We start from the raw sequence: 27,188 nt of genomic DNA, 5'->3' as shown, positions 1-27,188 counted from the left end.
CCTCCATTCTCCTCTTGGGATTTTGGGCATGCTTGCAAATGTGCCAGTGTGTTTTTCAGGCCCATGTCTGGGACTCAAACTGCAGTCAGCCATGTGGGATCAAGCGCCCTAACCATTCCGTCATTTGCTAGCCCTCCAAGCAATTTTTTAAAAACAAATACACATGGGGGCCAGCAGATGGCGTGTTGGTGAAGGTGCTGGATTTCCATGTGGCCAACCAAATCCTGGACCTGGCGGCTTGCTTTCTCACTTTCCCTCTCTGTCTTCCTTTCTCTGGTGAGCACATGTGCCTTATAGCAAATTAAAAGAAAAAATAATAACAACATTAATAATTCTTTAAAAAAGACAAGTGCACATAGTAGGTTTCTCTGAGCTCTCTGACTTACCTAGCAAGTACCCTCTGTCCTTTGCCCTCCATAGGTACCTTTTGTGTGTTCCCAGAACCTGGCAGACAGTGGGCATCAACAAACACCACGCACAGTGAGGGCACAGTCAGAATTCTGTGCACACTCTATCAAGGGGAGCGGGTGTGCACTACCCTTATTCTGGACTGATTTTTCTGATGAAATTTAGAATTCTTTCAGTAGAAAATAATGTGGATAACATTACAGGTTGAAATTGTGTTTTATTTCAAAATGATAAATAACCCAAGGCATTGTTCTGACCATGTACTGCTTCTGAAGTCTTGTGAAGTTAGAAAAACAGTTCCAGAGAGTTCCAGTCAGACCCAGAATGATCCCAACCACACTTGTGATTGGCAGAGATGGCCTCTTTGATCTTTAGGAATTTTTAAAAGTTTTCCATCCTAATTGCTGAATATCATAAAAAGTAAAAAGCGCTTCTATTTTGTCACTTTTCCTTTAAAAATGTTTTCAGTGGCAAACAGGACTACTTGTTTTCTTCTCTTTGTTTTTATGAGCACAGTAGTTACATGTCAACTCATGGCTCATCCACCGACGGCTCACATAAATAGTACTCATGTTCGTGTTATCACTTCTCCCACAAAAAGCAATAAAGTTATGCTTGTAAATTGTAAGTACAGTAGTAGCAGTTCACACATATTTGATACGCTTCCACACAAGGATTCAGTAAACAACAATAAATATAATTTCCCCTCTTCAAAACAAAAAAGGGGTTTACAGGGAAAAAGGGGTTCATTTGCTTGGGGTTTCTCAGCACACGTTTTTAGTGTGCTTTGACAGAATTAAAAACCATGAAACTGTATTCATTGAATACTGGCCCATAGTTACATTTCTTTTAACCTGGATTAAATACATACATCATGGCTTTCTATTAAAATCCTTAAATCTATGGGGATTTATGGTAGATAAGACTGTATTAAAATTTTTTTCCCTCATTAACAATTTCATTAAATTAAAAAAAAAATCTGACATTTCCCTTAATGTTCAGTTGAAGCCTGATCTATGCTGCTGTGTCCTGTGAAATGAACCTAATTTTCCAAGTGGATGGGAACGCCTGAGTGGCCATTTAGAGTGCTGCGTTTTCCGTCCCTCATGATTCATGTTGGGTCCTCTTCGCTGAGGCTTTTCCCTGAGTCATATATTTACTGGAAAGGCTGCCTAGAGGAGGGGAAGAAACAAAACCCGAGGTAAATGAGATGAGCCTCACTTTATCACAAAAGCCGTCATGTTGTTTCTTACTGTAAATCAGTCATGGAAACTGTCCCCACTGGGTTAGATGCTAGTGTTGTACCAAGTAATTAGGCTAGACACAAAAAAGTATATATGAGTATAACCTATTAAACACGAGCTTGATCAAACTCCTGTCTCTCTAAATGCACGTTAAGTTGCTAGAATGATATCATTTTAATACATTTAGTGTTCATATTTCCATGTTGGTGCAGAGGGCCAGGTGAACCCCCTTTATCAAAGGTTCTGCTCTGTGCAGATCATATCTTCGTTTGCAGCCAAGTGGAATACTTCACAAAGAATCCTCTGGCCAGAAAGACAGAACCTGTGTCATTACTCTGCAGATGTGAAGCTGTGGATGGTGACACTGGAGTAATAATTCATGGACATAAAAGAAAAAAGGGAATAGACTATGTTTACAAATAGACAAGTATTAGTATTAGTAATTGAAACTGTAACCCAGGATAGTTACTAAATTTTGTTCTGCAGTCTGAGCAAATAGATCAATGAAACAAAAGAGAATTAAGATATTCTTTTTCCTTTGGAGAGATTTTTGCCATTGGGTGCGTGTACTCACCAGAAAGACAGAGACAGAGACAGAAAGTGAGAAATCACCCTCCATGTGGGATAGACATGCTACAATCCTTTCCTCTCCATTCTCCATGCGGGATTTTGGGCGCACATGCGCCTGGCTTGAGTTTCAAGCCACCAGGTCCAGGACTCGAACCACAGTTGGCCACATGGCAGTTCAGCACCTTAACCACTACTCCACCTGCTAGCCCAAAGACTTGAGAATTTTTTTTTTTTTTGAATGCTTTTTAGCTATAGAGTGTGTGTGCTTGCTGGAGAGAAAGAAAGACAGAAAGTGAGAAATCACTCCTAGGGAGAATGGCCAGGCCATAATCTCTTCTCCTCTTGGGATCTTGGGTGTACATGCATACATGCCCGGTGTGAGTTTTAAGCCACCAGGTCTGGGACTTGAACTGCAGTCAACTACATGGGAGTCCAACAATGTAGCCATTTTGCCCAGTAATTGAGAATTTTAAGTGATATATATTGGATCGTTGGAAAAGTCATGATGCATTTTTGCCCAGAAAAGCACAGAAAACTATGTCATGACTTCTCTGACAACCAAATAACATAGTAGTATATAATGAAGGTTGCATTTCAGACCAAGGGGAGGGTAAATCTGGATTATACAATAAGTGGTATTATGTCAAATAAGTAATTTTGATGGGCTGAGGAAGAAGGGAGTTAATTTCTTTTCTCACACCATAACCTCTTTCTCCACCCATTTCCAAATGAATTTCAGAATGAAATGCAAGTATAAGAAAGTTGAAGTATAAGAAGCAGAGAATATATAATTATAAGGAGTGGGGAAGAGTTTTCAAGGTACACCTAAAGACTCATAAATCAATAGAGAAAAGATGATCACCAAGAAATAACTGAGTAAAAAAAAAGCAATACATGAAAGAAAAAAAAATTACATGAGGATATGAAAAATTATCTATTATCAATGGGTAATCAACAAAATGTAAATTAAAACAAGATACAGATTTTTGAAGGAAGAAAATCAGGAAGACAAGAAAGGTCGGTAGAAATTTTGCTCAATGAAGATTCAAAGAAACCTTACAGTAAAACTTGATGATACAAGCAAATGTCTAAGTCTTGTGATATGACTCTAACATGTACCATGGGCAAAGCATCCCTCCCCAAAAGAAGGGAGACAGTCAAGTATAAAACCATATGAATAAACAAATAACCCACCAGTCGCATATTCAGTGCCTTATTTTCCTCACACGTTATGTGAGAACAATAATACCCACTCCCCCTGGGAGTTACTGTGAATGATAGTATCTAAATGCACATGTGCATGTGGTAGGTACACAAACCCTATCAAATATCTCATATATTCTCTAGGATGGGGGTCCCCAGCCCCTGACAGGACTTGCACCAGTCTGCATAGCAGGAGGTGAGTGAGCGAAGCTTCATCTGTATTTACAGACACCCCTCCCCAATTGCTCACATGCTCACATTATCGCCTGAGCTCCGCCTCTTGCCAGATCAGCCGGGGCATTGGATTCACACAGAAGCCCCCAGGTGGGACTGTCTAGTTGCAGGAAAATAAGCTCAGGGCTCCCATAGATTCTGCACTATGGTAAGTTATAATTATTTCATTGTATATTACAATGTGATAATAACAAAAAAAAGCGCACAATAAATGTAATGCACTTGAATTATCCTGAAACTATCCTCCCACACCTCTGGTCTGTGGAAAAACTATCTTCCACGAAACCAGCCCCCAGTGACAAAAGGTTGGGGACTGTTGGTTTAGAAGATTCTCATAAGGATGTTCACTATGGTGCTGTTTTTAAGAGCAAAAAAATCAGTCAAAACCTCACTGTTCGGGACCAGTAGTTGGCGTAATAGATATGTCGCTGAACTCCCACGTAGTTGACCGTTGTTTGAGTCCTGGACCTCGTGGCTTAAACTCATACTGGGCTCATGTGTGTGCGTGCCAAAGATCCTGAGAGGAGAATGGAGGAGACAGGATTGTGGCGTGGCCATCCCCTGGGGGTGATTTCTTGCTTTCTGTCTCTCTGTCTGTCTTTTTGGCGAGCGCACCTGCCCTATAGCAAAAACCTCTCAAAAACCAAACAAAAAAACCTCACTGTTCATGTTTGTGTTCATACAACAAAATGCTGTAAAGAACAGTATTCACGACACATTTCTGCACAGAAAATATGTCATGACTTTCCAAAACACCTAACAAATAGCAACATATAAAAACTTACTCGGTTAATCAGACATGAAAATGTAGGGCATAGAATGTTATTATATACTATAATATGCTACTTAAATCTTAAAAGTTCAAAGAATTGGGCCAGCTCTGTGGGCTGGTGGTTAAGGTGGTCAGATCTCACATGGCCAACTGTACAGTTCCAGTCCTGTACCCAGTGGCTTGAGAAACTCGTGGTGTGTGTGTGTGTTTGTGTGTGTGCCTAACACCCCAAAAGGAGGGAGACAGAGGAGAAAGATTATGGTGTGATCATTCCCCATGGTAGGGATGCTTTCTCACTTTCCATCTCTCTTCTGCCAGTGCATGAGAGAAGGCATTTGCCCATAGGCAAATTAAAAAAAATATAAATGAAACAAGTGTCATTTCTCTAGAAGATGTTATTTGTGCCTGTGTATGGTTTTCCCAAAATGTTAAATACTTTTCTAATAGAACTAGCAGTTCTACTACCATATGACTTAAACACTTAAATATATAATACATTTTTTTTATTAGATTGGAACATTATGTAAAATATTTGTATTTAAAAACTGAAAGTACTGGGTCTAGCAGGTGGTGTGGAGTTTAAGGCAGCTCAATCTCACATAGCCAGTGCACAGTCTGAGTCCTGGACCTGGTGGCTTGAAACTCACATTGGATGCATGTGCACGTGTGCCCAAAATCCCAAGAGGAGACGTGGTTGCACTGCGGCCATGCTCACTCTCGTGCTACAGACACATGCCCTATAGCAAACTAAAAAACAGCAGCAAAAAGCAAGCAAAACAAAAAACCCAAAAATATTAAATTGGCTGGATTCCACACAGCTGACTGCATGGTTTAGTTCCTGGACCTAGTGACTTGGGAAACACACAGGGCGTTGTTTGCCTGTGTGCCCCAAGTCCTGAAAAGATGGAGAAATGGAGGAAAAGGGATTATGGTATGAGCACACCCCATGAAGTGCACTTTCTTTACCCTCTCTCTGGTAAGCATATGCGTTCTCTGGCAGATTAAAAAAATAAAAATAAAAAAGGTGTGTCAATTTCTGCTTCTCAACTTCTACACACACTGTCTCTTAAAACTAGTATGTCTGAGAAACCTCTGTGGTCAAAGGTTTGGCTGGTTCTTAGGAAGCACTTGGGACCAGCAGTTAGCGTAATGGCCATGTCGCTGGACTCCCAAGTAGTCAACCGCGGTTCGTGTCCCGGACCCGGTGGCTTAAACTCACGCCGGGTGTGTGTGTGTGTGCCCAAGATCCCGAGAGGAGAATGGAGGAAAAGGGATTGCGGTGTGGCCATCCCTCATGGAGGGTGATTTCTAGCTTTCTGTCTCTCTGTCTCGTGAGCACATGCGACCTATAGCAAAAACAAAACAAAACAAAAACAAAAACAACAAAAAAAACCTCTCCAAATAAAAAATAAGAGAGAAAAAAGGAATCACTTCATTTTTCCTTTCCAACACCCTTTGACAATCACTTGTCTCCTACTTTACAATTCGAAGAATCCCTCCTAACCATCTGGTCTCACTGGAGTGCACTATCTGGGTGTATAAAAACCTTGGGAGATGGGGAAGCAAGCAAGTGTTAAGTAAGTATTGTTTTCTGTGGATGCCAGATGATCAGCAATTCCAATGAGTATCTACCCAAAATACAGGAAAACACTCTGTTGGAAAAACACTTGCACATCCATGTTTATTGCAGTGCAATTGTTAAGATATGGAATTGATCTAAATGTTTAAGAACTGATACATGGATAGAAAAAGTGTAGTTCATGTGCTCTACAGAATATGACTCAGCCATAAAAACAGTGAGATCCTGCACTTGATAGAAAGTAGATGACTACTGGGACCAGCAGTTAGTGTAATGGCTATGCCACTGGACTCACATGTAGTTGACCGCGGTTCAAGTCCCAGACCCGGGGGCTTAAACTCACGCTGGGTGCGTGTGCATGTGTGCCCAAGATCCCAAGTGGAGAATGGAGGAGAAGGGATTGTGGTGTGGCCATCTCCCCTGGGGGATGATTTCTCACTTTCTATCTCTCTGTCTCTCTCTGTCTTTCTGGCAAGCGCACACGCCCTATAGCAAAAACCTCTCAAAAAAAAAAAAGAAAGTGGATGTCCATGGAAGACTTACTGCTAAGTGAAGCAAGCCAGGCTATGAAGGAGAGGCATTATATCCCCACTTAACACATACTGAATGTCTGTCCCTCTTCTGTGGCAGAAACTGGAGGGCATAAGAGCAGGGAGAGCCACTGTGGATACTAGAGACAGTAGGAGAGGAGGGTAGACAATGGGGGATGGAAGGGAGGGAATCAAGGTCGAAAAAAAAAGCAAAACATTTAACAGATACAAAAATGGAAAATTATCTGTTAAAAAATGGGAATGCCATTTAATAAGAACAAGAATAGTTTTAATGAGGTTAAAATTCAACTTAAATACTTTTGTTGCAGATAAGAGTATGATAGGACAGTCAACAGAATATTTGAAAATACATAAAGATATATAATCCTATGATGAAATCATATAGGTGAAGTGAAAATGGGGCCAGCTGGTGACATAGTGGTTAAGGTGCTAGTTTCCCACATGGCCAACCATGGGTTGAGTCCTGGACCTGGCAGCCTGAAAATCACACATGGCGCATGTGTATGCATGCCCAGAATTGCAGGAGGAGAATGGACTGCAGTGTGGTTGTCCCTCTGAGGAATTATCTCTCACTTTCCCTCTCACTGTCTCTCTCTGGAGAGCACACGCCCCCCCAACCCCCCCACGGCAAAAACCTTTAAAAAGAAAGAAAAAGGTGAAACAAAAAAATTAGAGGAGAAAAGGAAAACAATGTAGAATGATAATTTTTTTAAAGAGATCTGTAGATTGGGACCAGTAGTTGCCGTAATGGCTATGTTGCTGGACTCCCATGTAGTTAACCGCAGTTCAAGTCCTGGACCCAGTGGCTTAAATTCACACTGGGCGCGTGTGCGTGTGTGCCCAAGACCCTGAGAGGAGAATGGAGGAGAAGGGATTGTGGCATTGCTATCCCCCCTATGGGGTGATTTCTTGTTTTCTGTCTCTCTGTGTCTCTGTTTTTCTGGAGAATGCATGTGCCCTATAGCAAAAACCTGTCCTCCCAAAAAAAAATAAATAAAAGATCTGTAGATCAATGATGGTGGGTATGAACAAGTTGATAGACATATTGTTTGCTACACTGAAGGCTGATTTGAAAGTTTAATTTTAAAAACGCATTTACTAAAAATGATACATTTTGCAACATGAAGAAAAACTTGAATGTCAACCTAAAAAGTGTATCAGGAAATATTAAGGCTTTCGGTATTTCAGGGGAGAGTATGTAAGCAAGATTGTTTTTTGTGTTTTAAATTCCCCAAGGGAGAGAGTAAAAGAGTGTGTGCTAGCCCTCCAAGGGGCATGGTCATGCTACAATCCCTTCTCTTCCATTTCTTGTCCTGTCAGGGTCTGGGGCACAGACACACATATGTCTAACATGTTTTCCAAGCCACTCCGGCTGAGATTTGAACCATGATCAGCTCACTTGATGATGAGGGATCCAGCTCACTTAATGACGAGGCTACAGGGCTGGCTCCGAAATCATTCTAAAGACACGTGATATACCAACTATTTAAAAATAGCTAGCTTTATTAATAAGGAACGAATGAATAATGGTATAATAATAACACTGGAATATCAAGAAGGGTATCAAAAAGAATGATCTATTTATTCAGTAATAATAAGGTCCCTCTATTTAAAAAAAATTCTATTATTTAAAATTTGCTACTAGAAATACTTTTTTTTCTTTTTTTTTTTTTAAACTAAACTAAGCAGACTTTAAAATTCTGGCCAATGATGAAACCAGCAGATGGCTTAGTGGTTACATTGCTGGACTCACACATGGCCAACCCCAGTTTGAGACCTGGATCCAGCAGCTTGAGACTCAATGCTGGGTGTCTGCGTGAGTACGCCAAGAGGGGAATGGAAGAGAAGAGATTGTGGTGTGCATTCTCCATGGAAGGTGATTTCTTGATTTCTGTCTCTCTGTCTCTTTCTGGTGAGTGTATGTGCCCTATATTGATCTCTTAAAAAAATTCTAGTCAATGACAAAAATTATATAAGTATTCAACATCAGGAGGAAGAAAAGATATCACTAATCTCTCCCAGCCTCTCCAATTTTTTAAATTTCAAGTCATGGGGTTAAAACAGACTAAATAAAAAGATACAGGTAGGTTTTTTTTTTTGTTTTGTTTTTTTTTTTTTAATTTTTTGAGAGTTTTTTGCTATAGGGCGTGTGCGCTCACCAGAAAGACAGAGAGAGACAGAGAAAGAGACAGAAAGTGAGAAATCACTCCCCAGGGAGGATGGCCACACTGTAATCTATCCTCCTCCATTCTCCTCTCGGGATCTTGGGCATGCATGCACACGTGCCCAGCACAAGTTTAAGCCACCAAGTCCAGGACTCAAATCCCAGTCGATTACATAGCCGTTAGGCTAACTACTGGTCCTGACACAGGTAGTTTTTGTTTTGAAGAGTTTTTTTTTTTTTTTTTTTGCTATAGGGGACATGCTCTAGCTGGAACGACAGAGGGAGCTGGAGAGAAGTAGAGAGAAAGTAAGTGAGAAATCACCCCTCGAGGGGATGGCCATACTGCAATCCCATTCTCCTCCATTCTCCTCTTTGGATTTTGGGCACACATGCTGATGTGAGTTTCAAGCTGCCACGTCTGGGACTCGAACTGCGATTGTCCAGGTGGGAGGTTTAGCACCTAATCACTATAGCACCTGCTTGCCCCAGTAGTTTTTTCTTAAACTAGTTCTCTTTGCAAAAAAAAAAAAAAAAAAAAAAAGGGAGAGGGAGATTAAGAAATAGAAATGTTAGTTTTCTAAAATTCTCAGACTAAGAATTGTTCTATGTGAATCAGTATAATTAAGCATAAAAATCAGTTTATGATTACAATCTCTACATAGCTTTGTTAAAAATTTCCATTATGTTTTTTATGTTTTGTTCTGTAAGTTAGAAGAGATAAACTATAGGAGGGCTGGAGTCTATCCATCAACCACAGTAACAAAAGACAGCAATACTTTACTGAAAGCTGAGATGTCAGATGCTGTGTTAAATGCTTTTTCTGTATGAAGTTAAGCCTTGCAGCAGTCCTGTGAGGTGCTGGCCCCAGTCTGTTTAAGGAGATGAAGCATGAGAGGGTGGATAACCTGACAGAGGCTGCACGATGAGTACCTTTTAGGCTGCATTTCAGTTTCCACCACCTGCTCCAAAACTCATGTTCTCGACCATTCTCTCGTAGCTTTCTTCAATCCCCCTGAGAGGGTATATTTCTAATCCATAAAACTCACTATCTAAAGCATTGTGTTAGCTGTATGTATGTGGAGAGACAGGTAACAATGAAAAGCAGGAGAATGCACAGTATTTTCTATCTACCGATACGTCATTCGGAATAAAGAAACATGTGCAACCTGGTGGAAAGGAAGGGAGGAAATGTGGCCGAGTGTTTACTAGGGTGGGTGCGTTCATCCTCAGCGCACTCTGAGATAGATGGTGTCATCACCAATTTAAAGACGAGACATCTTGCCCAAGAACAAGACAGTGTGTTACAGCAGGGGAGTCCGCACCAACATACTCTTTAGGAAACTACCAGTGGGTCATACGTACTCAGTATCATGTGTAAGAGGAGCTTCGGGGAGACCAATACTACTCACAGTTGAGATGTATTTCACATTCATAACAGATCATTTGCATATGTTTATCACAGATAAATTTGGCCGCTGTAACTACTAAGCATATACTTAAGTTCAATTTATTGGAAAGGATAAATGTTAACCACTTAAAACTTTTTTGGGGGGGAGATATAAAATAGTATATTTATTATAATAAATATTTTCTATAGTAAATTTAAGTTAGTAAGCTTTTTCAATTGCTCAAAAGATTTACAAACATGTAAGTCTTTTACTCAGAAGATAATAGAAATCCTAACTTCCTGTCAACTGGTAATGCCATTGCTAGTGTATGTACTATATGCATTTCTTCCCACTTAGTAAAAATTTATATTATCATAGTAAAATTCTATTTTTATGACATGTAGAATCTTTTTTGGGGGGGATTTTTTTTTTTTTTGCTATAGGGCACATGTGCTCGCAGGAGACAGAGAGAGACAGAAAGAAAGTGAAAAATCACCCCCCCTTGGGAACCAGCAGTTAGCGTAATGGTTATGTCACTGGACTCCCACGTAGTAGACTGCGGTTCACCTCCTGGACCCGGTGGCTTAAAACTCATGCCGGGCGCGTGTGCGTGCGTGCCCAAGATCCCGAGAGGAGAATGGAGGAGAAGGGATTGCGGCATGACCATCCCCTCTGGGGGGTGATTTCTCGCTTTCTGTCCTGTCTGTCTGGCGAGCGCACGCGCCCTATAGCGAAAATCTCTCCAAAAAAAAATCACCCCCCCTCCATCACCAAGGGGATGGCCACGCTACAATCCCTTCTCCATTCTCCTCTCGGGATCATGGGAACCTACGGCCATGTGCCTGGTGTGAATTTTAAGCCACCGGGTACAGGACTCAAATTGTGGTCCACTATGTGGAAGTCCAGAGATGTAACCATTATGTCTGACCATTATATCTGCTGGTCCTGACAAAATCTATACAGCAGGAAGGATGCTGGCACTCACAGACTTTGCAATACCTGCAGGGATACTGTGTCAGTGCAATCGCCACCACCACCCACCTCTTCTCTTCTCTCACTATACGCAGGAATGGTCCCCAGTGCTTTCCTGTGGACTTCTCAATATCCCTACCAGCCAAATATTATTACTATCCCCTTTTACAGACGAGGAAACCAAGGAATATTGCTGGTAAGGATTTTCAAGATCAAAAGCTGGAAATTATACCCTTGCAATATGACAGAAGAACTGGTGTTCTTAAACACTATGCCTCCTTATCCTTGGCAAAATGAACACCTTGCCTAAGTAAGGGTCAATATTTTTTCTATGGAAAACATTTTGGAAGTATCTGTCCATGACTGAGCTTGTAAAGATACATTTTTTTTTGTGTACATTTTGCTATCAGGCATGTGTGCTCACTAGAGAGAGAAGAGAAAGAGAGAAAGTGAAAAAGCATCCAGGAGGGATGGCTACACCACAAACCCTTCTCCATCCTTGTGATCATGGGCATAAATGCACACCTGCCAAGTGTGTTACTCAAGCTGAGACTCAAAATGCAGTCAGCCAGTCACATGGGCTCCAGCTGCCTTAACCGCCATGCCACCTGCTGACTCTGTGATAAGAAATTCTTCTTGCTATTTCTATGACGTTCATCTAGCCTTCAAACTCTCAGTGTCCCTGGGGAAAGGAAAACCCCATAAACTGCGGCAGAGTCTATTTTCCATGGAGTCACTCCTGGCTTGGTTGTGAATTCCGGTCCCTCCGTCTCCTCGCCCATTTTCATGGCTGCTCTTGCCTGCGTCACTGTAGGCCCCATTTACATTTAGCTTCTGTGACTTGGGGGCTTTTCTAATAGAACTCTTCCTATTTTTCAGTCCTCATATTCTCAGAGAGCCTCCTACCTGCTTATCTTTCAGGTATTATTCCCCTTTTGGGTCTAAGAGTGGTAACTCTTTGAACATTTCTATTTCTTTCTCTATGAATGATCTGATCTCATTCAGAATACTAACCTCAATCCCCCTATCTTTTGACTTCTAATTGTAATGAGATTTGATGCCACTTCAAAAGCAGTCATTACCGCTCCTGAATGACCGCAGTGGCCTCTGAGCTGCTTTCTAAGCTTCCCACACTGGCTTCTACACGGCAGCCACAGTGCACCTTTCACAACAGAATTCAGGGACATCACACCCTGGCTTGAAGCCCTCCAACAGCTTCTCATCTCACTTGGAGAAAACGATTCCAGTCCCTATCACTGCTTGAAGGCATGTCTTAACCCAGCCCTGTCCACTCTGACCTCACCTCCTACCCCTCCCTCACTCCTTCATCTCCTGCCACCCTGCCTCAGTGACGCTGGACAAGAAGCTCTCGGCTTTGCATGTAACAGTCAAACTCCAATTTCCTCTGAAGTGCTCCTTCCTTTAATTAGATGTTTTATTTAAGCACTACTTTAAAGGAGAGGCTGCCCCCACCTAACACTCTCTTTTCCTTTGTATCTTAGCGTCTGCTGGCATATAAATTACCTGCGTGTGTCCCATAAGAAAGAGCAAGTAGGAGAAGGGGCCTTGTGTGTTTGCTGCTTTATCTTTAGCACTGAGGCCGGTGCCCTGTACTTGTAGGGGAGGGGTGGAACTGTAGTCAATACTTGTTGAAGGAATGAATAAATGAAGAAACTGAGAGGTAGCTAGCAATTACTTTCTATCAATGCTTTGGAGCATTGCAAATAATCTCCATAGAACACACTGCTGGAGAGAGAACGGCAATTTTAAGACACAAAAAGCACAGGAGAGGAATAGATAACTGAAGGCTGTGCTTCCTATGCAGGGGTGGTATTCGATCACCTCGAACATTTCCCAACACACAGGCCCACTCTTCACCACTGAAGAACCAGATTTAGGAAATGAGAGTAAAGGCAGGGCCACTATTTCTAAACGTCCCCCAAGGGATTCCGATGTCCAATCCCTGTTAAATCCACTTATTTAAAGGAAGAGTCTCAGAAGGCATGTGGTAAAGTAATGCAGTAAATAAAATAACACATAGTTGTTTTCTTAAAACCCACATACCTGACTGGGGACTCAAAAATATTGTTGTTTTTTGTCTCTTTTTGTCTTCATGTAAAAACACTGCCTAAAAAATGAAATAGACTGGTTTATACAACCGAAGGGAAGAGCATCAGAAACAACCTTAAAACTGAAACCATATCTAAAGAGAGCTGAAATTAGGCATGTGGGTGGCAGAATTTTGCAAGTTAATACAAAAGCAAGACACATTTGCAGGAGAACTGATGCACGGCCCTGCCCCCAGTGCCCGGCAAGCCTCATATCTGCATGTGCGCAGCATTCAGAGGAGGGGCGGTCAGAAGGAGGGCTGGGGCTGCCCAGCACTAGCGAGACCCGGCCCAGAGCCACGAGCCCTTAGGAAGCATTACTTGAATGGACAGATGAGAGGCTTCCTTCTCAGTTTGCAGCTGGGTTTACCTGAACAAATGGGCCAGTTGGTCTCAAAGGGCTAGGTGAAGAGGGGGATCCAAACTCACAATCTGATTTAGATACACCTAGAGAAAGAAATTTGTACTTTTTGTTCCTACTTTAAATTGAAAGCAGAAGTCCTATTTTGAAATCTTTGCAGAGAGTTTTCCTACTGTTATGACAGAGGCTCCACTCGGAACACTGTGTGGCCAAAGTAATAATGTATTTGAAGAAATAAGAAAGGACAGTGTAATTCTTAGAAAGGACGAAACTGGTGATTTTTTAATTGCTGCCAAAGGAAATTCACCAGACTATCGCCACTCCTTCCTTCTTTCACTTTTATATGATGATGCCTTACTTTACTGTGTAGTATCTTATTTAAATTTATTTATTTATTTATTTTATTTGGCCAGAGAGGGACAGAGCGAGAGCGAGAGAGAGAAAGAAAAGTGAGAGAGCAAGCCACCAGGTCCAGGACTCAAACCACAGTTGGCTACATGGGAGTCCAGGGCCCTTAACCACCATGCCATCTGCTGGCCCCAGATGAGCACTTTTAATACCTCTGCCACCAGAAAGACCCTCTCGCTCTGATTTGTCCCCTCAGGCTGCCAGAAACACTGCTCTGTTCTGAGACCTCACAAGTAACTGACACGAAGCGTGCTACTAGCTAAAGAGAAGAAATCCACCTGAGCGGGGGAACGCCACATTGCTGTACCAAGAGGAGCATGATGGTAACCTTCACGCTGTCAGTAAGTACAGACCTTGAGTTCTTATGAATAATAACTTTGGGACAATATCAACATATTAAATCTTATCTATATCGTCTATAGTCTCCTCACCTGTAAATTGGGGATATTAATACATCTAATGGGCTAGTGTAAAAACTGAAATTATCCATGTACTTAAAACAGTGCCTGAGCCATAATAAACACTCCATAAATGCCAGCAACTGTTAGTTATACTGGGCCGTCGGAAAAGTTATGGTGCATTTTTGTATAGAAGAACACTGAATTAATTTCTTTTAAGCATATTTTCCTCTTATAATCACCAAAGAAGATTATTTTACTTTGGTGTATGTCCCATGTCATGCTCAAGTTCTGAGTTGGCCACGTGAGCTAGACAAAGCTTTATCTTCCATAAACGTTTAAGAATTATTTAAAAAACAATGGATAAAAATTTAAATCTATTTCAATCCATATATAATTCCTTAAATAAAGAAATTTAAAAATGTTCTGTCTTGGGCCAGCAGGTGGCATGATGGTTAAAGTGCTGGATGCCACATGGCCAACTCAGTGGTTCAAATCTTAGATCCGGCAGCTTGAAAAACATGCTGGGCATATGTGTGTGCCTATCCAAAAATCCCAAGAGGAGAATGGAGGAGAGATCTACAGCGTGGCCATCCTCCGTGGGCAGTGATTTCTCACTTCCCTTCTCTCTGGGTCCATCTCTTGCATGTGCCCTATGCAAAAATATAAATATAAAATTTCTGTCTTAACGGGCTGGCTCTATGGCCCGATGCATGGCTGGCTGACTGGTTCAAATCCTGGCCCCAGTGGCTTGAAAAGCACATCAGGCATGTATGGTATATGTGCACACAATCCTGGGAGGGTGAATAGGGAAGAAGGGATTGCAGTGTGGCCATGTCCCATTGTGGGGTTCTTTCTCCTTACTCTTCTTTCTCTTTCTGCTGAGTATACACACCCTCTAGTCAAAAAAAAAAAAAAAAAAAGAAAAAAAACACCCCCCCAAAAAAAAACAAGAGAAAAGAAAAAAAAGATACACTATATTACTAAAAATGATAAAACAAAATGGAAGAGAAGTTATTAGTGTTACAAAACTGTAAACGCTAGAATGTTTGAAGGAAATTGTAAAGCAGCGTTGACTTTCTTCTGTGTTTGTCTGCAAGCATATACAATTGAGGGTATCAAGAGGTTAGCTAATAAAAAAATTATTACTCCTCAGGGTTTTTCTTCTATGCTTATCAAATTCTATCCACTGGCACAGGTTTGTTCTAGGAAGCAAAGTGTGAGTATACACACTGCTTTGTAACTCATACATTATAATACATATAAAAGGTACCTTTACTAAGACTTAAAAGGGTGCCCCCAACAGACACTACCCAATTAGTAAACACGGCTACTCTAACTGCTCAAAAGGCCAAGATTGTGGATAATCTTTAACATTTATGATTTAGTTATTTTTTAAAGAGGGTCTTGCTATGGGACAATCTTCTTGCTCAATCCTGAACAGCCTGGACTGTGGCATACGCTACTGTGCCCAGGCTTTAAGGTGGGTTGGGGATTGAACCTGGGCCTCCCACGTGGCTGTGGCCTCGTGCTGAGTAGCAGTGTCACCCAGTGCAGGCTACAGTGGTGAGGCTGACCTGTGGGCGATGCTGCACTACTGCCTGGTGATATATTTTTCCTCATCTTGGACTGCTCATGCTCACAGAAATGAAAATGATCGAATCTCTTCAAGAAATGCCTCACAATCCTCTCTGCAGATACGACCTCTGCTTCCTAAGCAGCATGTTCCTTCTATTCTCATTTCTGTGTGTGTGCCCACGCCTGTTTAACAAAAATGCGAGGGGCTCACCTACTCACGTGGTACGGTGTCCTGGGGCAATCTGGCCTGCCCCGCACCCTTCCCCACACACAGCTCCAGTAGTGCTTTGCTCTCAAAAGGAAGAAGACTGAGGATGAAGCTCAAGCTGCAGATTGTTTTAGGGTCAGTGAGGCTATATCCCCTACATTTCACCTCACTGGCGATTTTAGAAAAGCTTACTGAATAGCTTTCATAAGACTCTACATAAGACCAGGAGTAGGTGTTTAAGACATAGAGCAGATCAGAATGAAAGGGGTGGTGGGAGAGATTTCACTTTCTTAAAAGCAGAATCTTTCTTGAATAATTTTTTTTTTTTTTTTGTTAAAGAGATAAATATAATTAAAATAGTAAAGAACTCTAAAAAAGAGATTTCCCTTGAGATGGTAGTGTGTACATCAAGGTGTGATAGGTGTCCATACCTGGAGAGCCTTTAAACTGGGGGCATTCCTTTTTAATGTGCCCTTCTCTTCCACAAATAAAACAACGCTTTTCCCGTAAGTCTTTGTCATCTGGTCGCTTCCATTTTTCCACTGGTGGCCTGAGCATCTTCTCCCTGCCCACATCGACGGCTGCCCTCACCGGCCTGGCTTTCTGAGGTGTGCACTGCAAAGGTTTATCTTCTTTTGAAGATACCTCCCTTTCTGTGTACTTGTTTTGAATTTCTTTATCTTCTTTGCTTCTTTTTTCTTTGTTCTCTGGGTATCTTTGGTTCACAGTATCGTCCTGATCGCGCCGCCGCCTCACCCTGCAGTGGAAGACGTAACATTAGTCATCTACACAGAAACCAACAAGATACTCAATCGGCAGCCATCTTTATAACATTCATGGAAAATGCAGGTTATGAAAAATTATTCATGGTCTTCAAAACAATCTGCACCAAAATAAACTTTGCACTTGAATCTGATTGTCCACAGACCTTCTGAAGTCCCTCAACTCCAAGATCAGGAGGAAACGGGATAGATGTCATCAAAGGGAAATAACTTAGTAAACTTAAGTCCATCTTCCCTATTAAGAAGCTGCTTCAGTCAGGGTTTAGGACTACAGTGTTTCTCTTCTTTCTGGCCCTACGTGACACTGACTATTATTTAAATCAAGAATGTGTATTTTAAAAAGTGCCAAAAATGCTCCTTAGATTCTAGATTGTGAGTTATTTCAAGTTTAAACCGAGTACAAATCAGGCCTAAAGCTCAGTAAACGAAGAATATAAAGCCCAACATGCCACCCCTCACTCATTGTACAGTAACTGAGATCCTGAAGGAACTCATTTGATTATTCACTGACTGAAATTATTTGAACTTACTGTTGTGTAAGGGAAGAATTTTATTTCCCTCTTTTATTTTTGTCCCTGTTGGAGAGGTTGATTAATGATTAGGGCCATGACCAAAATTAGGGAAGGGAACCAGGCCTGGAGGAAACCACTTGCATACCTGAGTCAACCTTAGTCTGCACTTAAAGCTATGTATTAAAACACTTCATTTTTACTTAAAAACAACAACAACAAAAAAAACAGTAACAAAAAATCCCTGGGCCAGACAGTGATGCAGTGTGAAAACACAATACTGGATGACAATCCCACATGGAAAAGTTCCGGCCCGGTTTGGATGCCTCCTGAGTACCGTGAGCCCATTAGGTGGAGCTGACTGCAGACAAGGGGTGGATCATGGCATGGGGACGCTACTGGGAGTGCTGTCTGTCTCTCCCTCATTCATGGAAGAAGTAAATAAATAAACTTAAATAAACACCCTTAAATTTATTTGAGAACTGCTGGATTTTATACAAGTTTATTTTCCCTATTACCATAAAATCTTATTTAAAAAGCTGAGACAATAAGAAAATAAAAACAAAACCACCTCTTTTGAACATTTACTTACTTTCTTCTCATAGGACAGTCCTTCATGAAGTGTCCAATTTTCCCACAAATTCGGCAACATCTATCATTTGGGGCCAGTTCTCCTTCAGTCAATACGTCTGGATCAAAAAAGTACTCCTACAAGAACATAAATATATGAAAACTTGAAATATTTTAAATTTTATTATTATTGTTTTTTTAGAGAGTGAGAAATCAACCCCCTGGGGGTGGGGGTAGCCACTGCATAATCCCTTCTCCTCCATTCTCTCTCAGGATTTTGGGTAAGCACACACATGTCCTGTGAGCTCTTCAAGCTTCAATGTCCACAACTTGACCACATAGTTGAGTTGGGATGGGATCCAGCTGCCTTAACCAACACACCAACTGCTGGCCCCTAAAAGCTTGAATTATTAATGTTGGATCAAAACACAAAAACTAACCAGATATTAAACAGTGTTCTTACCCCACAACACTGACATATCATTATTTTAAAATATTATTCCTACTGTTTAATTCTACACAAAATCTTAAACCATGAAGAGGCCTAATTCAGGATGATTTTGCCAAAATCCATTTGCATTCACTCTTCTCAGTCATACAGTGTGCTGTTCAAGGCATAAGCACACTTCTAAGAGCGTCACACAGCCTCGTTTGACAGGTGGCTTCCCCAGGATGTGGAGAGAACTGGGTACAAAGTTTTCACTTTTTCTGAAAATGAAAAGGCAATAACCTAATAAACAGAGGAACATGATTTGCATTCTGCAGATTCTACTGAGAAAGGAAAATCTTATTTGTTGCTATGTTTTGTTGTGACTTTGAAAGGAAAAGTAACTGAAGAAAGGAAAGAATGGTCAGAGTTCTAGCCACTTTGCTACCAAAGTGGGGACAAACAGCACCGACATTACGTGGAGCTTGTTGAAACGCATGACCTTGGGTCTCACCCCAGATCTACTGAATCAGAATCTGCATTTTAACAAACTCAGGTGACTTGTTTGAAAGAGTTTCAGAAGCACTGCATAGAAGACTGCCACAGCAATATCTAGCACAAGTCAGGTGTAAGATGGAGGGGCCTTCAAAAAGTTAATGGGAAATGTGTATTATGAGAAAATGATGCATGGTTCTTTTTTTTTTTTTTTGTTTTGAAACAAACTTTGTACATTTTGCTCTGAAACAAACTTGTACATTTAAAAAAAAAATATTTAATTTTTCGGGACTAGCAGGTAGCGTAATGGTTATATTGCTGGGCTCCCATACAGTCAACCAGTTTGGGTCCAGCACCCAGCAGCTTAAAACTCGCACCAGGAGCATGTGCAAGTGTGCCCAAAATCCCGAGAGGAGACTAGAGGAGAAAGGACTGGGGCGTGGCCCCCCCCATGGGTGACTTCTTGCTTTTTGTCTCTCTAGCTCTTCAGTGAGCACATGTGCCCTACAGAAAAAAAATCTCTCTTAAAGAAAAAAAGAGAATTATTTAATTTTTTTATTATTATTTAAAAAATTTTACCAGAGAAAGAGAGAGAAAAGGAAAGTGAGAAAGCAAGTCTGGGATGCAAAGTGCAGTAGGCACTCGAACTGAGTCCAGTGCCTCGACCACCACACCACCTGCCAGTCCGTAAACTTGCATTTTAATTCTATTTTTGTAATGAGCTTTTTGAAATTCCCTCATATAATAGAACGCAGAATGTGCCGCCATGTTCGTAAAAGTTCACTTAACAGGTCTATTTATAAGGATGGGCGAGATGGGAAATTGTTGGTCAGAGTACAAAGTTTCAGCTAAACAGGTGGAAAAGGGTTGAGATCCACTGCAAAGCAGGTTGACTACAGTTGATAATAATTATTATATATCTCACAATAACTGAGACAATCTCAAATATCACACCCAAAAAATGACTGTGGTAATGAATATGTTGATTAGCTTACTTTGATCATTTCATATTGTATACACATATTAAAACATCACATTAGTCTCTATTTTTCTCTTGCCTTTTTTTCTTAAGAGGTTTTTATCTTAGGATACTTTTGCTTGCCTAGAAAGAGACATAGACAATGAGAGGGAATGTGGGAAATCATCCCCCCATGGGGGATGGTCATGTCGCAATCCCTTCTCCTCCACTCTTCTTCAGGGATTTTGGACGCTCTTGCGCACGCACGGACACAAAGACACACACATACCTGGCATGATCTTCAAGCCATCGGGTTCAGAACTTGAAAAGCTGTTGGCCAGATGGGAGTCCAGCAACATTACTGCTATACCATCTGGTGGCCCCATCCCTTACTATTTTTATTATTTTTTTTTGGAGAGGTTTTTACTATAGGGTGCGTGAGCTTGCCAGAAAGACAGAGACAGAGACAGAAAGTGAGAAAACACTGCCCGGCGGGATGGCCATGCCATAATCCCTTCTCTAGTCTCCTTTCAGGATCTTGGGCACACATGTACACGCGCCCGGTGTGAGTTTAAGCCACTGGGTCTAAGACTCAAACTGCGATCGACTACATGGGAGTCCAGCAACATAGCCATTACACCAACTGCTGGTCCCCTCTTGCTATTTTTAAATACAACTGTTTTGTTTTCAAGGAGTGTGGTCCCCTAAAAACCTGATAGTTCTTTAATACAGGTAGCATGGTCATTATACTAGTCTCATTAAGAGGATTTACCACTTTTTGCAAGCAGACTAAATGATCTAAACTTACAAGAGAGGGAAGGTCCTTAGATATATACAACTGAGCTTGGTTAAGGATGGCATGAAACTGAATGTTGATGAAACAGTGATGTCACCTACAAAGGCTGGCATAGATAACAAAGACTAGAAAGTATCAAAGTGAAAATAAGAATTCAACAAACTTAAACCCACACCTTCTCTAGTAAGAAGCTACTGCAAGGCTTAGGGGTGTATTTCTTTGTCATACTCAAAGTTAATAAAGTGTTGGTATGTGTTTCCTTGGTAATGTACCAAGATTATTAATTTTCCATTCAAACTCTACTTCTTGCCACTACCATCTGTTCTCCTGATAAATGGCCTTTGAATAGGGAAATGTTTTCTAAAAAAGTCTTTAGAAACTGTTTTGCATTATCATTTTCATTACAATCATTATAACATTCTTAGCTAGATTCACCAGACATTCAGAATGTTTAAGTTATTATTGATGTAGTGTGTACAAATTATGTGTTTAAGATGTGTGCAGGGGCCAGCAAGTGTTGCTGTGGTTAAGGGTGCCGAACTCCCATCCCACATGGCTGACTGCGGTTCGAATCTCAGACCCGGCAGCTTGCTTTCTCGCTTTCCTTCTCTCTCTCTCTCTCTCTCTCTCTGTCCCTTTCTGGTCAAAATAAAATAATAAATAAAGTTAAATAAAAAATAATTCTTCAAAAAAGGATGTTTACAAACCACATGCTTTTAAAATGTTTTTTTTTTTTTTTTTTTTTTTTTTGTATTTCCAAAAGATACTTACCATTTTTGAGGGACAGTCCTTGGGAAGTCCTTTGACTGGAATACCAAATACTCTTCTACCATTAATAAAAGCTTTCATTATAAAATTTGTCACTAAGAAGAAAAGAACAAAAACTCAATTAGAATGATTAAATAGAAAAGTAACTACGTTAAAATTTACAATGGGCCCAGTAGGTGGCACGATACTTATGGCTCTAGTCACCCACACAGCTGACCATGTTTCAAGTCCCAGACTTGGTGACTTGAAAATCACGTTGGGCATGTGTGTGTGCACCTCAAAATCCTGAGAGGAGAATGGGGGAGAAGGCATTGTGGCGTGGCCATCCCTGCTAGGAAGTTTTTTCTCACTTTTCTTCTCTCTGTCTCTGGTGACAGCATGCACCCTATGGCAAAACCAAAAATTCATGAATTAAGTAACTTACTTTTCCTTGATAATCCAGCTCCAAGATTATGATTCAAATCAAAGGGATCTAAGAAGATAAAAATAAGGAGAGTAACTAAGTATCTAAATATAAAGTATCAATATTCATCCAATAAATGACATTGTCCATATAACAAGGAAGTATCAGCTAAATTGTTTATCAACAGTAAAAGTGTTACATGATTATTTTTAAGTAAGCTTAAAATCCTTGACACATTCTAATAATATATATGACTAAATATAACACAAAACATTTCCCAAAAGTGCACAGTGGCAAAGAAGGTGTTTCATGCCCAAAATCCTGGAAGGAGAATGGAGAAGGGATTGTAGTGTTGCCAGCCCCTATGAAGGTGATTTCTCACTTCTGTCTCTTTCTCCAGAGAGTGCACATGTCCTATGGCAATAATGTAAAAAAGTTTTTAAAAAGATGTTTTATATTTAAATACTGTTCTCTGGGGACCAGCAGATGGCGTAATGGCTATGTCACTGGACTCCCACGTAGATGACCGCTGTTGGAGTCCCAGACCCGGTGACTTAAACTCATGCTGGGTGCGTGTGTGCATGTGTGCCCAAGATCCCAAGAGGAGAATGGATCAGAAGGGATTGCGGTGTGGCCATCCCCCCGGGGAGGTGATTTCTCACTGTCTGTCTGTCTCTCTAGCGAGTGCAGGTGCCCTACAGCAGAAACCTCTCCAAAAACAAAAACCAAAACCCAAAACAAAAACATACTGTTCTTTATGACAAGTTGCCTAATCTTGAACAATATACTGTTTGGAGAAGACACAATTAGCCTGTTACTAAGTAATGATGCTAGCTTTAGATGCAAATAAAAGTCACAAATATATTTAAAACATTTTAGCACCAAATGTTTCTGCTAATGAGTCTCTTTAAAAATTATTTCAGAAAGTAATTAAACTTGGATATTAAAACATGTTTGTAAATTAAAATAGACACCTATAAGAGGACTTTTAAAAGTTCATGGGAAATGCAATTAAAGCACTAATTCAATTTGGTGCAAAACTCTGAAATTCATGCATAGTTTTTTTATAACATACACTTTCCATAAACTTTTGAAGATCCTTCCATATACCTGTCTCAATGACATGCCAATCGTTATGACTTTCAGATACAATTCTCAGGAGAAGCTTCATATGAAGACTCTCACATCATCCTAAATGTCTGCATCTCAAATGTCCTAGCTACATTTACATCGTGTGCTTTAGACTATTACTTGTCAGATGACTCAGAAAGTGTTGGGAATGATGAAAGGATGCTTATGTATAATGTATAATATGTGAGCTGTGAATAACCTCTCTTGTGAAATAAATAGGGATAAAAGCACTATTTCTAAATCCAAATATTATTTTGTAGATATCTAAAATACTATACACACAAAAAGTCATAATTTAGAAATTCTGTGTAGCTATTTAATCATTTCCTTCACGTGCCTAAAACAATACTCAAGAAGGCAAATAAGGGCCAGCCCTATAGCCTGCTGGTTAAGGGAGCTAGATTGCACATGGCTGACTAAAGTTTGAATCCTGGCACTGGTGGCTTGAGAAACACGTCAGATGTGAGTGTATGTGGGTGTGCCCCAATTCCCAGCAGGACAGTGAAATGAAGAAGGGATTGTGGCATGATGACATACCACGGGTGGGTGCTTTCTCACTCTCCCGTTCTCTCTGGTAAGTGAAGTGCCTTCTAGCAATTAAAAAAAAATAGAAGGCAAAGGAAAAAAGTGGATGGCTCTTTTTTGAGGATTTTCTCATTGAGAAGACTAGAGAATTGAATGTAAATAGAACATACGAAAGGTATAAAGAAGTAAGAAGAGGCACCCACTACTTTTTAGTTTTGTTTCTGCACAATAATGAGGTGAATCACACTGGGACTTCGACTAACGGTTTGTGGGAATATGGGGCCCTTCCCTCCCTTTAACCCTATAGAACAACTGCTGTTAGGCTACCTTCTTAGTTCGGTCACGTTTTCTTATGGTGATTTTTATGTAGTGTGTGTAGAGGTATCTTGGTTGGTTGCTTGGTAGAGCTCAGATACTATAATGTCAGCTATTGCATAACTTAACAACACTACTACTGGGCCAGCCCTGTCGCCTAGTGGCTAAGGGAGCTGGATTCTACATGGCTGACTTCATGGTTTCAATCTCAGGTCCAGTGGATTAAAAAATACACCAGGCATGTGTCCATTCCAATAGACTGAAGAAATAGAGAGGGGACTGTGATGTGACTATGCCCTGGTAGGGGGTGCTTTCTCCCTCTCCCTCTGGCTAATATATGTACCTTCTGGCAAATTAAAAAACAAAACCAAATACTACTACTACCACTGCTGAACTGTCTCGATACAGAATAGCTGGTTATATAATCATGATTGCTAATAGCTCATCTGAAAATGATATTAAAAAGAGTAGACAATAAGACTTTGAAAATGAAAAACAAAACATTAATAAGGGCCAGCTGGGCGTGGTGGTCAAGGTGGCTAGATCCCACAAGGGTGGCTGCATGGTTTGAGTCCCAGACCCACTGCGAAAATCATGCTGGGTACATGTGCATAAGTGCCAAAATCTCAAAAGGCAAATGGAGAAGAGATTGTAGCATGGCCATCCCTGGAAGGGGTGATTTGTCACTTTCCCTATCTCTGTCTCTGATGAGTGCATGTGCCCTACAGCAAAACTAAGAACAACAACAGAACCTTGATAATTAATTGGCAGACCATAAGAACCCATTGTGATAATACAAAGAATAAAACAAAGTTTTATGTTTCTGACATATGATATCCTACAAAGCCAAAACCATTTCTATGACCCACAGTGATGTAGATTTCATTATGTTCACAGTATTTCAAGGATTTTTTTAGGGGAGGTTATTATTATTGTAGGGTGCATGTGCTTGCTGGAGAGACAGAGAAAAAAGGCGAGAAATCACCCCCAGTGAGAACGGACATGACACAATCCCTTCTCCTCCTGAGATCTTGGGCATGCATGCACACATGCCCGGTGTGAATTTGAAGCCACCAGATCTGCAACTCGAACCATGGTTGGCCATATGGTAGTCCAGCGACATAACCACTATGTCATCTGCTAGTCCCACTCACAGTATTTTAATAGTGCCAACAGGCAGAAGTAATGAGAGCATAACTCAAAATGACACATATTACTTTTATGTGATATAGGTATATTAAACAACAAAATAAGTCCTGTCAAAATCAACTAAATGTTTCTTAAGCTATTTCTTAGTTCATTTTTAAGCATTTAAACTTCACTTTGTCTTTTTAAAATTAAAATTCTATAAATAAAAATAAACAGACTATAAAAATCAGTGGCTCCAACAGATCCTTGCATTCAAAGGAAAAAGAAAAGGCTTCCACATGGTCAAAATAATGTCCAAACATATATACAATTACTTATAGGTAAACTTCACCAACAACAAATGGAGATCTTGAAAATGCATTTAGTGGCATTCTTCAAGTCCTTGTGTAGGAAGCACTAGAGACTGTAAGGTATGTGAGAGGTCCTCAGTGAGGGCATCAGTCGCTTGGAAAACAATCTTTGGGCAGGAAACAGGCGACAGGGCCTGCTGTGGGCAGTAATGGGCCTGCACAGGACATCTCAAGCTGCAGCTCACAGTTCTCGGGAAGATCTCTGTTAAAGAAGGGCAATGCTCTCCTAATTCAGACTATACACTTTATTCAATTAAAAATATACACACGCACACATGTGTACTTTATACACACACACACGTATATGTGTATGTGACTTTTAAATGTGTTAGAGAACATATGTGCTTACTGGATGGGGAAGGGGGAGGGAATGTGAAGAAGCACCTCACAGAGGATGGTCATGCCACAATTCCTTCTCCTCCACTTCTCCTTTCAGGATTTTGGACATGCGTGCACATGAGCCTAGTGTGTTCTCTGAGCTGCCATGGCAGGAATCAAGCCAGGTAGTTGGTCACATGGGATTCAGCTGCCTTAACTACTGGTCGGTCCATATATTCTATTCAATTACAAGTGTGATTTTATTTGTACCTTCAATAACAATATATTTTGAGGTCCACTGCTTCTTAAAAGTTGTAAGCAGACTTTTTCTCCTGATGCTGATAACATGTTCTTTAAAATCAAATTCTTCTGTATAGAAACGAAGAAGTCCCAGCCATAGCTGTCCAACAGATTCTGTATTTTTTCCGTATTCTGGCCAATAGGCTGGCTAGAAATAGATGGAAACAAGGGATGTCACTCTCTATAGTAAAATGTCAAGCACAATATCATTTACACCAGAGGGAGTAAATGTAAACTTATTTCTAACTAACTAGAGCTCAAATACATAAAAATATAATTATGTAACTTCCCCTCCCCACATTTTAATATATCATCTACATAAATTTATTAATCTCTACTCTATGACTTGGAGACAGAGTTAAAATTTTTCAATGTCAAACCTCAGAACACGTTAGTGGAAGAATCAGAGATAAATTCTAAGAGCCTGGCTAATGCGGTGGTTATTTGGTCTCTATTACTCAGTAAAAGCCTTTCCAAACTCTCAGTATAAAGATCATAGAACAAATATTCATTCATTTGTAACAAAATGATTCAACCATTTGGAATTATTAGGTGTTCAAGAACTACTGGACGTTGTCCGTAGGAATTCACCTGGCTTAATAGAAGTGTTTTTACTCCACAGGAAACATCTGTAAATCCTAGTTTTTTACTACGATAATATAAATAAATATAACAAGCAATAATATATATGGCTGACTACACTACAGCTGAAAATAGCTAATTTTTAGTCAAGGATGTAGGAAAACATTTACTTTTAAATACGTACCAGTTCATCGATTTGATCAAAAAAATAAATATTCCAGCCGTCAACAAATATTTCAGGTTTCTTTTCACCTTTGTAAATCTGAAATTAATTTTTAAATTATTAGTATGGATGACAAACTGAATGCATTGTTACAAGCACATCTAGGAAAAGTTAAAAATTTAACTACAGACCCACAGGTTATAAAGAAGAAAGAGGTTCAGAAATCACCCCGTTTTACAGATGAAAAGCACAATTTCTGTCACTAATACCTCTTGAAGGACAGGAATGACGGGTGGATTCCTCTGCTGGAGAAAATATAGCACCATAAGAGTGTATGCATATGACGATAAGCTGCCTCTAGATGCATCTCCGATATCACACATCTGGGGGGAAACAAAGAACAAGGGCAAGATGCCAAGTTAGTTGCCATTGCATTGCCACTTAAAGGAAGGTGTTTATTTGGAGAACTAATAGAAAAATCACCTTTTTTTTTTTTTTTTT

The 27,188-nt window shown here is 40.4% G+C and overlaps 1 protein-coding gene across 5 annotated transcripts in view; it reads right to left on the bottom strand.

The window, feature by feature from the left end:
- Nucleotides 1-605: 605 nt before the first annotated feature.
- The window catches only part of TUT7 (terminal uridylyl transferase 7), a 72,751-nt gene continuing 46,168 nt past the window's right edge, over nt 606-27,188 (bottom strand). For 3 of the 5 annotated variants that reach the window (XM_006139843.3, XM_006139842.3, XM_027776307.1), the window contains exons 20-29: nt 26,957-27,070; nt 26,709-26,786; nt 25,913-26,090; nt 21,876-21,923; nt 21,455-21,546; nt 18,030-18,145; nt 16,578-16,903; nt 13,564-13,640; nt 13,150-13,213; nt 606-1,580 (exon numbers count right to left, since the gene is read on the bottom strand). In XM_006139843.3, the coding sequence (XP_006139905.1) occupies nt 1,513-1,580; nt 13,150-13,213; nt 13,564-13,640; nt 16,578-16,903; nt 18,030-18,145; nt 21,455-21,546; nt 21,876-21,923; nt 25,913-26,090; nt 26,709-26,786; nt 26,957-27,070 (1,161 nt within the window). In that variant the 3' untranslated portion in view covers nt 606-1,512. The remainder of the gene's footprint in view (nt 1,581-13,149; nt 13,214-13,563; nt 13,641-16,577; nt 16,904-18,029; nt 18,146-21,454; nt 21,547-21,875; nt 21,924-25,912; nt 26,091-26,708; nt 26,787-26,956; nt 27,071-27,188) is intronic. The other 2 variants (XM_014592568.2, XM_014592555.2) reach the window with 2 other exon arrangements.

This window comes from Tupaia chinensis, unplaced genomic scaffold (genome assembly GCF_000334495.1).
Source record: "Tupaia chinensis unplaced genomic scaffold, TupChi_1.0 Scaffold000007_1, whole genome shotgun sequence".
Lineage (NCBI taxonomy): Eukaryota > Metazoa > Chordata > Mammalia > Scandentia > Tupaiidae > Tupaia > Tupaia belangeri.
This window is presented reverse-complemented; position numbering and strand designations above follow the sequence as displayed.